Source organism: Onychostruthus taczanowskii, unplaced genomic scaffold (assembly GCF_017590055.1).
Source record: "Onychostruthus taczanowskii isolate IOZ18803 unplaced genomic scaffold, ASM1759005v1 scaffold75, whole genome shotgun sequence".
NCBI classification, from domain to species: Eukaryota; Metazoa; Chordata; class Aves; order Passeriformes; family Passeridae; genus Onychostruthus; species Onychostruthus taczanowskii.
This window is the reverse complement of record NW_024505339.1, coordinates 518,835-530,645: the sequence shown is the minus strand read 5'-3', so window position 1 is coordinate 530,645 and position 11,811 is coordinate 518,835. Positions and strand designations below refer to the sequence as shown.

General features: G+C 52.2%; 1 protein-coding gene across 2 annotated transcripts; it reads right to left on the bottom strand.

The window, feature by feature from the left end:
- Window positions 1-176: 176 nt before the first annotated feature.
- On the bottom strand, window positions 177-4,428 carry HASPIN (histone H3 associated protein kinase). Of its 2 annotated transcripts, XM_041422975.1 has the most exons (2): window positions 3,753-4,428; window positions 177-2,979 (listed from the first exon to the last, which is right to left on the bottom strand). In XM_041422975.1, exon 2 carries the CDS (start codon window positions 2,959-2,961, stop codon window positions 193-195), a length of 2,769 nt encoding a protein of 922 aa, XP_041278909.1. In that variant the 5' UTR covers window positions 2,962-2,979; window positions 3,753-4,428; the 3' UTR covers window positions 177-192. The 2 variants fall into 2 exon arrangements, with proteins under 2 accessions (XP_041278909.1, XP_041278908.1); XM_041422974.1 differs by lacking the exon at window positions 3,753-4,428 and having other exon boundaries at window positions 177-3,165.
- Between the last annotated feature and the right edge of the window lie 7,383 nt (window positions 4,429-11,811).

The window sequence follows — 11,811 nt, the reverse complement described above, 5'->3', positions numbered from 1 at the left end:
AGATCTGTTGTCTCCCCTCCAGCACCCCTCAAAACCAGCAGGTATGGAAACATCTTAGAGCAGAAGACATTGGAGGGGATTTTTTAGGACATTAAAAAATATTGGGAGCCAATCAAAACACTTCATTGTGCCAACACATACAAAAAGCAGAGGAGAAAGGCAGCACCAGTGGCTCAGTCTTTGGACTCCTGCTCACTGGAAGAGGCTGCTGTGGTGCAGAACATCATGGGCAGACTCAAAGGTCAGCACTTCCTTGTGGAACTTGCTGAGCTGCGTCTTGATTTTCTTCAGGGCGGGAGTTGACGCCTTCTTCTTGTAGCTCATGGCTTTCAAAAGTTTATCAGCCAGGTAGTGCAGCCAGAGGACGTTGCTGTGGGGGTGGTAGTCAGTCCAGCTGTTGGAGTTCTCCTCTTTCATCTGCCTGTAGATGTCAAACTGGTGGTCCCCAGTGCCTTGGAAGAGCTCCAGGTCCGTGGAGAGGTCGCAGAAGACGGTGAGCCCGTCCTTCTCCAGGCGGGACAGCGTGTAGTCGATGATGTTGACGTGGATGCCAGCCGTGGGGATGGAGTGCGTTTCTCCGTTCAGCACGTAGTGCAGCTCTCTCAGCTCTGTGCTTTTGACCAGCACGTTCCCCCAGTGCAGGTCCCTGTGCTCGAAGTGCAGCTCCTGCTCTGCCACGGCCAGGGACGCGGTCACCTGGTGCAGGATGCTCCTGGCTGATGTCACCGAGGAGAAGCTGCTCCTCATGCGCTCCAGGTCCTGGCCTCCAAACTCAAACTCCAGCACCATGAAGAGCTGCTGAGCCCCAAAAAAGTCTGGCCGGTCGTTTTCTGAGCCTGTTTCTTTGTGGAATTTGTCCCAGGCTTCCAGGAGATACCTGGGATAGGCCCCCTGGACACAGTGCACAGAGTAGAGGCTGATGAACCCCACAGTTCTGTTCACAGAGCCCTCAGACAGAAGACTGAGCTCTTTTGAGATTATTACCTCAGGCAGAATCTCCCCAAAGCTCTTCTGAGCTTCACCATTTACTTTTTCAGTCCCCTCAATGGGAATTATTTTTAAGGCCACAGGTCCTCTCTCGCTGTCAATCTGGAACACCTCTCCAAACACCCCTTCTCCAATTTTCTTGCAATATTTCATCTTATTTAAAGGAATGCATTCCTCAAAAGCAATAGGCCCCTCCTGGTTGCATTCTCCAAACACTTTCTCAGCATCTGTAAGGAGCAGCTCCAGGACAGAGGAGGAATCCCTGGGAGCCAGCAGGACCATGGAGGAAGCAAGCCAGGAGCAGCCCTGAGCTTTCCCAGCAGACAGGCTGGCTTGGTACCCCGAAAGCTGGGATTTCCCTGAAGGGGTGCAGAGGATGCTGCTGCAGAAACTCTCATCTGTGGTCACTTTCTTCTTTTTATGGAAGGACAGGGATGCTCGAACTCTAGCCCAGGAATAAGAGTTATTGAGGAGTGAAGAGTCATTGTTTCTGACACCTACAGACATGTCCAGAGCTCCCTTCCGAGCTCGTTTTTGCCTCGTCTGGAGTCTGAAAAGGGAGTTATTGGGCTGCTGCTGCCTCTTGTTCTTGCACCTTCTTGGCCTGAGCTGGGTGTGCCTGCCCCAGCGGCTGGCACTGAAGCCACTGATACAAGCTTTCCTGCAGGTACTGCCCTCCCCAGGGACACCCTTGGTCCTTTTGTGCTTTTTCTCCAAGATTCCTTGGTGGCCCACGGGAGATCCTAGCTGCAAGCAGGCAGGTTGAACATCAGCCTTTTTGCTGAGTTTCATGCTCTTCAATCTCACTGGCACTTCCAGAGGGTCCAGGACCACCACTGGCACAAGCTGGTACTCCTTGACTAAGTCTCTCTGACAGCTGGAGCCTCTTTTGGCCAAATCTCTCGTGAGATGAGAGGGAACCTCACGAGTGCCGCTGTCACAGGGCACAGGGAGCTGTGGCTCATCCTCCAGTGGCGGCAGCGCTCCCTGGGGACTGCTTGGGGCTTTCACTGGGGACGGGGCAGCTTGTGCCGGGCAGTGTCCCCGCACCGCCGACCTCAGAACACGGCGGGACCCCCGCAGCCCGGGCTGGGGCTCACAGCTCCGAGCCAAGCCTTGTGCCCGGAACCACTCGGGCACCTCCTCGCCAGCACCCAGCAGCGACGGCCGCTGCCCGGAGCAGCCCTCGGGCGAGCCGTGGGGCAGCCGGTGCCGCGAGGGGGAATCGCCCAGCGCCGAGCCGCCCTCGATGGTGGTGCTGAGCAGGAGCGAGCTGAGTCTCACGGGCGAGCGGCGGCGGCGGCGGCGGGAACCGCGCGGCGGGGACGGGCACGGCGAGGGCAGCGGCGGCGGCGACCGCCGGGGCTCCTCGCTGCTCCCGCGGGGCTCTGCGCCCTGGCTCCACTTCTTCTTCCCCGCCGCCTCCCGCTTCTCCTTTGCCCGGCCCCGGGTCTCCTGCCCTCTCCCGCGGGTCTCCGGTTTCCGGTTCTCCTTCTCGGCCGGTTTCTGGTTCTCCTTCCCGGCCGGGCCCCGGTTCTCCTTCCTGCGGGTCCGCAGCCGCGCGGCCCAGCCGGGGCGCTTACCCAGGGGCTGCGGGGGGCGCTCGCCGGGCGGCGAGAAGTCGGGGTCGTCCGAGGGGATGGAGCAGGCGCTGGAAGCGGAGAGGGCGCTGGAGGCGGTGCTGGAGGCGGCGGAGGTCGAGCTGAAGAGGCGCCTGCGGTCCTGCGGCGGCGAGATCCATCGGTCGGGCGGTGGCAGCATGCGCAGGTAGCCGGCGCGCCGCGAGTAGGTGCGGAGCAGCCGCGGCCGCAGCGGCATGGCGGGGCCGGGCCCTCTGAGGGAGCCCGCCCGCCGCCCGTTCGAACGGGTATCGCGAGAGCGCGCGAGAGCGCCCGCACCGCGGGGGCGGGGACAACTGACAGGACACGCCCACGGGACACGCCCCCTGCCCGGTGTCGCTCCCGGTGTTGTCATTCCTGGTGTCCCGGTGTCCCGTTCCCGGTGTCCCACCGCGTCCCTGTGTCGTTCCCGGTGTCCCGCCGTGTCTCTATGTCGCTCCCGGTGTTGTCGCTCCCGGTGTCCCGCCATGTCTCTGTGTCGTTCCCGGTGTCCCGTTCCCGGTGTCCTGCCATGTCCCGGTGTCGCTCCCGGTGTGCTCGTTGTCGTTCCCGGTGTCCCGCCGTGTCTCTATGTCGCTGTTGTCGCTCCCGGTGTCCCGCCATGTCTCTGTGTCGTTCCCGGTGTCCCGTTCCCGGTGTCCTGCCGTGTCCCTAAGTCCGGTGTCCCGTTCCCGGTGTCCCGCCGTGTCCCAGTGTCGCTCCCGCTGGTGTCATTCCCGGTGTCCCGCCGTGTCCCTATGTCGCTCCCGGTGTTGTCGCTCCCGGTGTCCTGTTCCCGGTGTCCCGCTCCCGGCGTCCCGCCACGTCCCGGTGTCCCGTTCCCGGTGTCCCGTTCCCGGTGTCCCGTTCCCGGTGTCCCGCCGTGTCCCAGTGTCGCTCCCGGTGGTGTCATTCCCGGTGTCCCGCCGTGTCCCTATATCGCTCCCGGTGTTGTCGCTCCCGGTGTCCTTTTCCCGGTGTCCCGCCATATCCCGATGTCCCGTTCCCGGTGTCCCGCCATGTCCTGGTGTCCCGTTCCCGGTGTCCCACCGTGTCCCTTTATCGCTCCCGGTGTCCCGTTCCCGGTGTCTCGCCGTGTCCCTATGTCACTCCTGGTGTTGTCGTTCCCGGTGTCCCGTTCCCGGTGTCCTGCCGTGTCCCTTTGTCGCTCCCGGTGTCCCGTTCCCGGTGTCCCGCCGTGTCCCGGTGTCCCGTTCCCGGTGTCCCGCCATGTCCCGGTGTCCCGTTCCCGGTGTCCCGCCGTGTCCCGGTGTCGCTCCCGCTGGTGTCATTCCCGGTGTCCCGGCGGTGCTGGTGCGGGACTCAGCCGCCCCGGGGCGTTTCGGTGTGGCCGGTGCGGGGCTGGAGCGCAAACCCTGCCCGGGGGCTCCCCGGGAGCCGGGGGCGCTCGGCGGGGACCCCGCTGCTCTCCGGGCTCGGTGTGCTCCAGCACCGACAGAGCCAGAGGACGCGGCCTCAGCTGCGGCAGGGAAAGCATAGGCTGGATATTGGGGAAAAAAATTCACCGAAAGAATAATACAGCACTGGAATGCTCTTCGCAGGGAGGTGGTGGAGTCAGCGTCCCGGGTGTGTTTAAAAAAGGACTGGAGGTGGCACTTGGTGCTGTGGTCTGGTTGAGGTGTGGGGCACAGGGTGGACTCGGTGGGCTTGGAGGTCTCTTCCAGCCTCGTGATTCTGTGAGTCTGGTGCCGGCGCTGCTCCATCCACACTGAGACACATCGCTGCGACGGCAGAATAAATTAATTTATGCACCTGTGTTGTGTAGCTCTGCAGGGAATACAGCCCTGTGTGTTACACCTGTGTGAGCAGAAATTTAATTTATACACCTGTGTTGTGTAGCTCTGCAGGGAATACAGCCCTATGTGTGTGTGTGTTACACCTGTGTACACTGAAAATTAATTTATATACCTGTGTTGTGTAACTCTGCAGGGAATACAGCCCTGTGTGTTACACCTGTGTGAGCAGAAATTTAATTTATACACCTGTGTTGTGTAAGTCTGCAGGGAATACAGCCCTCTGTGTGTTACACCTGTGTGCACTGAAAATTAATTTATATACCTGTGTTGTGTAACTCTGCACAGAATACAGCCCTGTGTGTTACACCTGTGTACACTGAAAATTAATTTATACACCTGTGCTGTGTAATTCTGCACAGAATACAGCCCTGTATGTTACACCTGTGTGAGCTGAAAATTAATTTATACACCTGTGTTGTTGCTGTGACATCAGAATAAATTAATTTATACACCTGTGCTGTGTAATTCTGCACAGAATACAGCCCTGTGTGTGTGTTACACCTGTGTGCACTGAAAATTAATTTATATACCTGTGTTGTCATTGCGACAGCAGAATAAATTATGCACCTGTGTTGTGTAGCTCTGCAGGGAATACAGCCGTGTGTGTTACACCTGTGTACACTGAAAATTAATTTATACACCTGTGTTGTACAAACAAAAAAAACAAAACAAAACAAAAAAAACCAAAAAAAAAACAAAACAAAATTTTAAAAAAATTTAAAAAATTAAATTAAAATTTAAGAAATAAAAAAAATTATATATAATAAATAAAAATATAATAAACAAAAAATTTAATAAATAAAAATTAAGAAAAAAATCCAAAAACCAGGGGGAAATATCTCCAGCAGAGAGTCCCACCTGAGCCCTCAGGTTCTCCTGGGTCACACAGGCAGCCTGGACCTTCCCTGGGGCAGCAACAAGTGAGACATCCTGAGGGTTTGCTGAGCACAGAGAAGAAATCAAGTCCCAGAGTTAAATTCTGCACCTTTTGTTCTGCCTCTGAGTTTAGTGAAATCAGGGTTTGACTGTGGGACAGAAGCAGAGGGAGGATATTTGCCACTGCAGAGCACAGAATATTCAGGGTTCTGTGTGGAACTCTTGTACTGGTGCAGCTAAAGCAGAGGCCTCCTGTTCTTTCAGGGATTTCATCCTAGGGAATGCTCCCCTTTCCCTGCTGGACACAGGGAAATCTTTAATTCTTTAATCTGAGAGACTGACCCTGGTGATTTAGCAGCTGCAGGTTATCAGTAATTGCAATTTATTTTTATTAAAATTGGCTGACTCGCAATTTTCATTTATAACAGGAGGGTTTGGAGAAAGAGGATGCCTGGTCAGGCCTTGTGTTCTTCCACTGAAATGATCTCAGGCCCCCCTTTGTGGATTCCAAAGGAAGTCAAGGATGGACAAATGGTAATGTTCCTTTCTCTGTCTCCTATTTTTGTGGTGGTTTTATTTATTTCTGTCATGTTTGGTTGACCATAACCCCACAGATCTAATGTGTGTTTGTGGACAGCAGCAGAATAAACAAAGATTTCTCGTTCAGACCTTCAGAAGACAAAATAGTTCCTGTCTCCTCTGCCTAACCAATATTGCCTGGTGGAAAAATATCAAACAATCCTTCTCTCCTTTATTTTTCTAGTTTCTTCAGTGAATTAAGCTTCCTTCATCATTTGAATGCCTTTTCTCGTCCCTCATGGCTCTCAAGGAGGTCAGCTCTTGCAGTGGGTAATGCTATTTTCCTTTTTAGATGTTTTTTTTTTCCTCCTAAATGCATTACAGGGCTCTGTGACTTGTAATTTCCTGCGAGTGCCATCGACCATTTAATTCTTTGCAATCACTGCAGCAGATGCCAAACACATTTGCAGTAATTGGATGGCACTTAAGGGATTAGCCAAGACTGCCAAGACTCAACTCATCCAAACCTCAGCTGGCTTTTTTGTGAGGTTTCCATGGGAGCCTGGCCGTGTCTGCTGCTAAATTTATTTGCAGTCCACATTTTGAATAAAGTGCCCTGTGCAGGATCCTGCCTGCGTGGCCCTGGCTTTGTGGCGTGGTTGTGGCATCTCCCTGAGGGACAGAAAATTGGCAAATGCCCCCTCCAGGGTCAGGAGCCACCTGTCCCCACCAGGTGAAGGAGCTGGCAGAATTTTGGGCCAGGTGTTGTGGGAGAGCAGCTGCTGCAGATCTCCCAGAGGCTTTGGAGCTGCCAGCACGGTTCATGACCTTTCTCTCTGCCTCATGCAAAGGTGGCAGAGGGTTTGCAGAGCCACAATTTCCTGCTTTCATCTCTGTGGGCCCCCTCGCTTGTCCAACTTTGCATCTCTTCACGGTTTTGTGCCTCCCACAGGAGGACAGGGTGTGTTTTGTGATGCTGCCTCAGTCGGCGATGTCACCAGCTCCTTATGGCTTTGTCACCCAGCAGGAAGGTCCCCAAATCTTGGGTTTGCCTGGGTGTGCTCAGGAGCTGCCAGGTTTGTGGGCAGAGCTGTGGAATGCAGCGAGCTGGGTGTTTGCAGGGGAAAGGGAGCTCAGCTCAGCAGGAGAAGCCCATCAGTACTTCATTATAAAACACAGGGCACTGGCATTGATGCTTCAGGTTTTAGCTTTTGTATTTTTCAGATTCTCTACTGCTCTAGTGTGCAGTTCTGAGTTTCACATTATGGGATGGTGAGCTCTCTGCACAGAGCGGGGAGACAAAACAATTCCTGCTCCAGCTGGGGACCAAGGACAAATGATCCAAACCTCAGCCCAAGAGCACAAACAACATGGGCTGAAGAGAGAAAAACAAGAAGGATGGGACTTCATAATCTAAAGCTGTAATTGGATAATTAACTCCAATCTGCACATGGAGCAGAGCTGATCACAGGGAGAGACCCCGTGAGCGCTCGTGCATTTTGGGACCATTTTGGTTCATCTTGGGTTCATTTTGGGACCATTTTGGTTCATCTTGGGTGCAGCCCTGGCTGGGCTCTTGTGCTGCCCCAGGTGGATCCATGGAGGAGATCCTTTTAATAAATCCCTATTTTATTCTTTAGCTCTCTCCAACCTCCATTCTAGGTCAGCCTTCACAAGGCATCAAGGTGAAGGCCTCAGAGAGGAGCCATGCAGAGCCTTGCTGGGCTCCAGGGCCTTTGGGGCAGCTTTGTTTGGAGGGTAATTGAATTGTAGCTCTAAAGAGACATTTCCTGTCCTCGTTACAGCGGGCTCCAGGAGCTGAGTGATGCTGCAGAGCCACAAACAGATTTCTTTGGCTCCCCCAGCCCAGGCTGGCTAAGCTGGACCCAGTTGGTCTGTGCAGCACAGCTGGGACACATCAGCCTCCTGCTGAACTGGGAACAACTGGTTACAGCATCGGGTCAGGCTGGTTCAGAGCACTCCTGAGGAGAGCTCAGGTGCCAGGCTGACACTTTTCCCACTGGGGGTCAGGTCTGAGTAGCTCCTGTGTTTTCCTGGGGATGCAAGGAGTTTCCAGGGTGGGGGCACATTCCAGACTTCCCAGCTGTGTCTGTGAGGAAGGTGAAGGAAGGGGATGAAGGGTTCTCCTCAGGACTTGCAGCCAGGTAAGAGCTGGCAGAGGTATCAAGCCAGGACCAATTTCATGTCTCTGTGTTACTAAAGAAGTAAATGCTGTTTTTTGGGTGTATTCAAGAGCAGAATTTCACCTTTAAATCAGTGCTTAATGTGAATACACTTTGTATTAAACCTCTTCAGCTTTCAGGCTTGATTCAACATTCTTTTATTTCCCAGTGATGCTTTTATTGTCTGACCTTAGGAGGTGAATTCACTGCAACACAGCACAGCTATCCTTGTCTCTCAGCAGTGTTTTATGTGCACTTTTATTAATTTCTCTTACCTGATTCAGTGCCAGCTCCCTCACAGAACAGGGCATGATGGCTTGGTTTCATTAGATGTGCACTATTTTTCCTTCTCTGATCCTCTTCCTCAAGCACTTTCCCTTCCTGGGTTGGGGCAGAGCAGTGGGTAAATGTTCCAGCTAATAATAACAACATTCCTGCACTCTGCATGGGAGATTCAGGACCTGGGGAGGAACATGGAGCACATTCAAAGGCTGAAAATGGCTCTGCTGGAAGTGGAGAGCTGAATCAAAGGCAGAATCTGTTCTGCAACATCAGCACTCTCCCATCTCCCTTCTCTTCCTTCAGACAGTTCTGTGGAGTGGGACAGAAACTCTCCCCACAATTCCATTTCCACTGAGGCTAGCTGTGCTGGTTAGGAGGATAAAGAGTGGCTAATTGACCCAGCCAAGGATGACAAGAGGAGCTGAACAGAGCATTTTTCTCCATGGGCTCCACACATTTCATTTCTTTGTTCTTGCCTCCAAACCCATCACCTTCAGAGAGCAGCTCCTGCCTCTGTTACTGATTTCTGGGGGCATGAGCTGAGCTTTGAAGCAACTTCCTCTCTCAACTTTGACTCTTCACCTTGTTTTTTTGCAGATGTTGGTTTGCAAGCGTGACAAGAAATGTAGAAACTGAATGGCTAATGTGGAGAGCTGACCTCTGCCTTTTCTCTGATCATTTCCTTGCCAAATCCCCTCTTTCCTTCCTCCCTGTCTCTGCTATTTCAGGCTCTGCTCTGGCGCCTGTTTCTGACAGAAGATGGATCTGCACCACTCAAACATTTGCTGCAGGAGCATTTCAGTGCTGGAGAAACATCTCAGCATTTCTGAGCCAGCCTTTGGGAGCAGGGTGGGGTTCAGCTGGTGCCCGGAGGGAGCATTTGGCACTGAGAATGACCGGGATGAGTGCCCAAAAACCCAAAAAAAACCCATGGTGAATCACAACTGTCCTGGCCAGGGCTGCCTGCAAAGCACATGCTCTGTTTGGGTGTAATTTCAAGATATTATTGGGCTGATCTTGAAATCTTCCCAGTGTCAGATGTGACCTTGCAGCGTTTCAAATGCCCCTGGATCAGGGCAGAGGTTGAAAATTTGATTTTCACAGCCCCTTTAGAGGGGGCATTTGGAGGCTGAGATCAGCTCTGGGGCAGCTGGGCAGTGACAATGGAGGGAAAGTAGATGAGGAGCAGTCTGGGCATCCTGTGAGTATTTGTGGATTATGAGGAGGCAATCACTGTCAGCAGTGTGAGGAATTAAATACAGGGGTGACATGGCAGGAATTGAAGGGGGAAAAAATAGAAAGGAGAAGTTTCAGTTGTGGAGGAGAAATCCTCCCTGGGAGAATTCCCAGACTCAGCAAACAGCCCTCCTGGGAATGGAGCAGGACTGGGTTTTGGGTTTTTTTTTGTTTTCTTCTTTTTTATAGGACTGGGTTGGGTTTTTTTGTTTGTTTTTTTTGTTTTCTTCTTTTTTTCTTCATGGGAAATCCAAGATGTGGAACTCAAAAAAGGGAAATACCTTGCAATGAAGATTCAGCCTCTGTCCCTTGAGAAGAACTGAGAGATTCTACATTATTTGCATCTTTAACTGGTGACAATCAGACTTTGTTGGATTATTTAGTCTCCTGCTATGAATGAATCTGCTTTTGTTTGAACATCCACAAATACTTTGACAAACCCAGCAGTAAACTTGATTTCCAGACCAGGGAAAAAAACCCCAAAACCCAAGGTTGTGAAAACCAGGTGATAAAAACAACACCCAAGAGCGTGCCACAAAGTCCCAGTTAAATTGTTTTTGCAGCTCAGTACAAGCCAAACTTCTGCAGCAAGAGCATTGTCAGCAAAAATTGAGCTTGTGCTGAGCAGTGCTCTGAGGCACATTTGATGCAAATGGAAACTTTTTATTCCAAAACAGCTATTCCACCTGTGCCTCTGCTGATTCCTCCAAAACCGCAAGAAAATATCGGTTTCGCATTCTCATTTTATTTTCATTTCAGTGATCAAACCTGGTTTACACCTTCAGGCCTCGCCTAGAGCAGAACATTTCTCCTTTTAGGGATTTTTTTTTTAACCTGTCTCAGATTAATTGACCTGGAAAATAACTGCAAAGGCTCAGGGCAGCCAGCAGGTTACCACGAGGCCACAGGCAGGTTTGTGTTCTAGTTTTGCAGAGAACAAAGAGAAAGAAGAGAAAAGTTTCTTTCCCTTTGCAGGGAGAAGGTTTCTGGAGAAAGGTTTCTTTCCCTTTGCAGGGAGAAGGTTTCTGGAGAAAGGTTTCTTTCCCTTTGCAGAGGAACTCCAGGGATGGCTCCTGGATGAGGGATAAAATGAGTTCTTGGTTCCTTATGACGCTGGTTGTGATTCTCCTGTGATTTGGAGCAACTTCATTAAAAACCAGATCCGTCTGCTTAAATTCGATGTGGAATTTAAGGAGGATGAAGGACAACATTTTCATAAAGCCTGGGACCTTAAAATGATTTTCCCAGGGAAGGGATTTGTGCAGGGCAGTTTCTTCATTTTTCTGCCTAATAGAAATAAAAAGAGATACAGGAGCACAGTAATTGTTATTGGCAAGCAGAGGTCAATTACAGGAAATTATATTTCTTGAAACGAGTTTAGCAGTTCCTGGCTGCCTCTGTTACTCATTCTGCAGAGAGCTGGGGAGCAGAGGCAGCTGCTGTGTCACTGGCCCTGGCCTGGTGCTCCCTCATGACCCAGGATGGGACTGGGGCAGCTCCTGAAGCCTCATGAAACCTCATGGAACAGGGATCTGGAGCTCTTGCTGCACGGAGGGGCATTTGGGGTAAGGTGAGACAGGCTGGGCTGGCAGCTTCTTGCCCACATTGCTCCCTGCAGCAAACCCAGGCTGCTCATCTTTGTCACCTCTGCTTTCCTGGAAAGCATTGATTTATCCTTAGGCACATGTAGAATTTGTTAGTTTTCTTAATTTGGGTTTTGCTGGGAAGGAGTGGGGACCAGGCAGGTGTTTTGGCTGACTCTCAAGGACCCTGGCTCTCACTGCTCAGGCAAACATTTAAGAAATCAAAAATGTACCCCAGTGGGTTGTCATCCTGTAAAGGCTGAAGAAAGGCTTTAATCACTGAGAAATGGTGAGAGGCTGTCCCTGTGTGCCCTGGGATGCTGCAGCTGAGCTCTGCCCTCTGTGACAGTGCCAGGAGCCAGGGAAGGGCTGCAGCTGGCTCAGGGAGGGTCAGGGTGGGCATCAGGAAAGGCTGGGCACTGCCAGGCTGCCCAGGGAATGGGCACAGCCTGCCACAGCTCCAGGAGCGTTTGGAAACACTGCCAGGCACAGGGGGTGACACATTTTGGGGGTGTCTGTGCAGGGCTGAGAGTTGGACTGGATGGTTCTTGTGGCTCCCTTCCAGCCCAGCACATTCTGTGGCCGTGTGAGCATGGCTTTGTGCTGTAACATATTTCATTCCAAACATTTTCTGGGGGGAGAGAATGAAACCTGAGGGGTACAGGGGCTATCCCCAGGGATGAATCAGCTCAGGAAGGATGTGACTTAGTGCAGCTGCTGCCTCCTGACT

What these genes read in the sequence shown, in the direction of transcription:
- HASPIN (XM_041422974.1), bottom strand. Translation starts at nt 3,075, where the DNA reads ATGGCGGGACACCGGGAGCGACAACACCGGGAGCGACATAGAGACACG.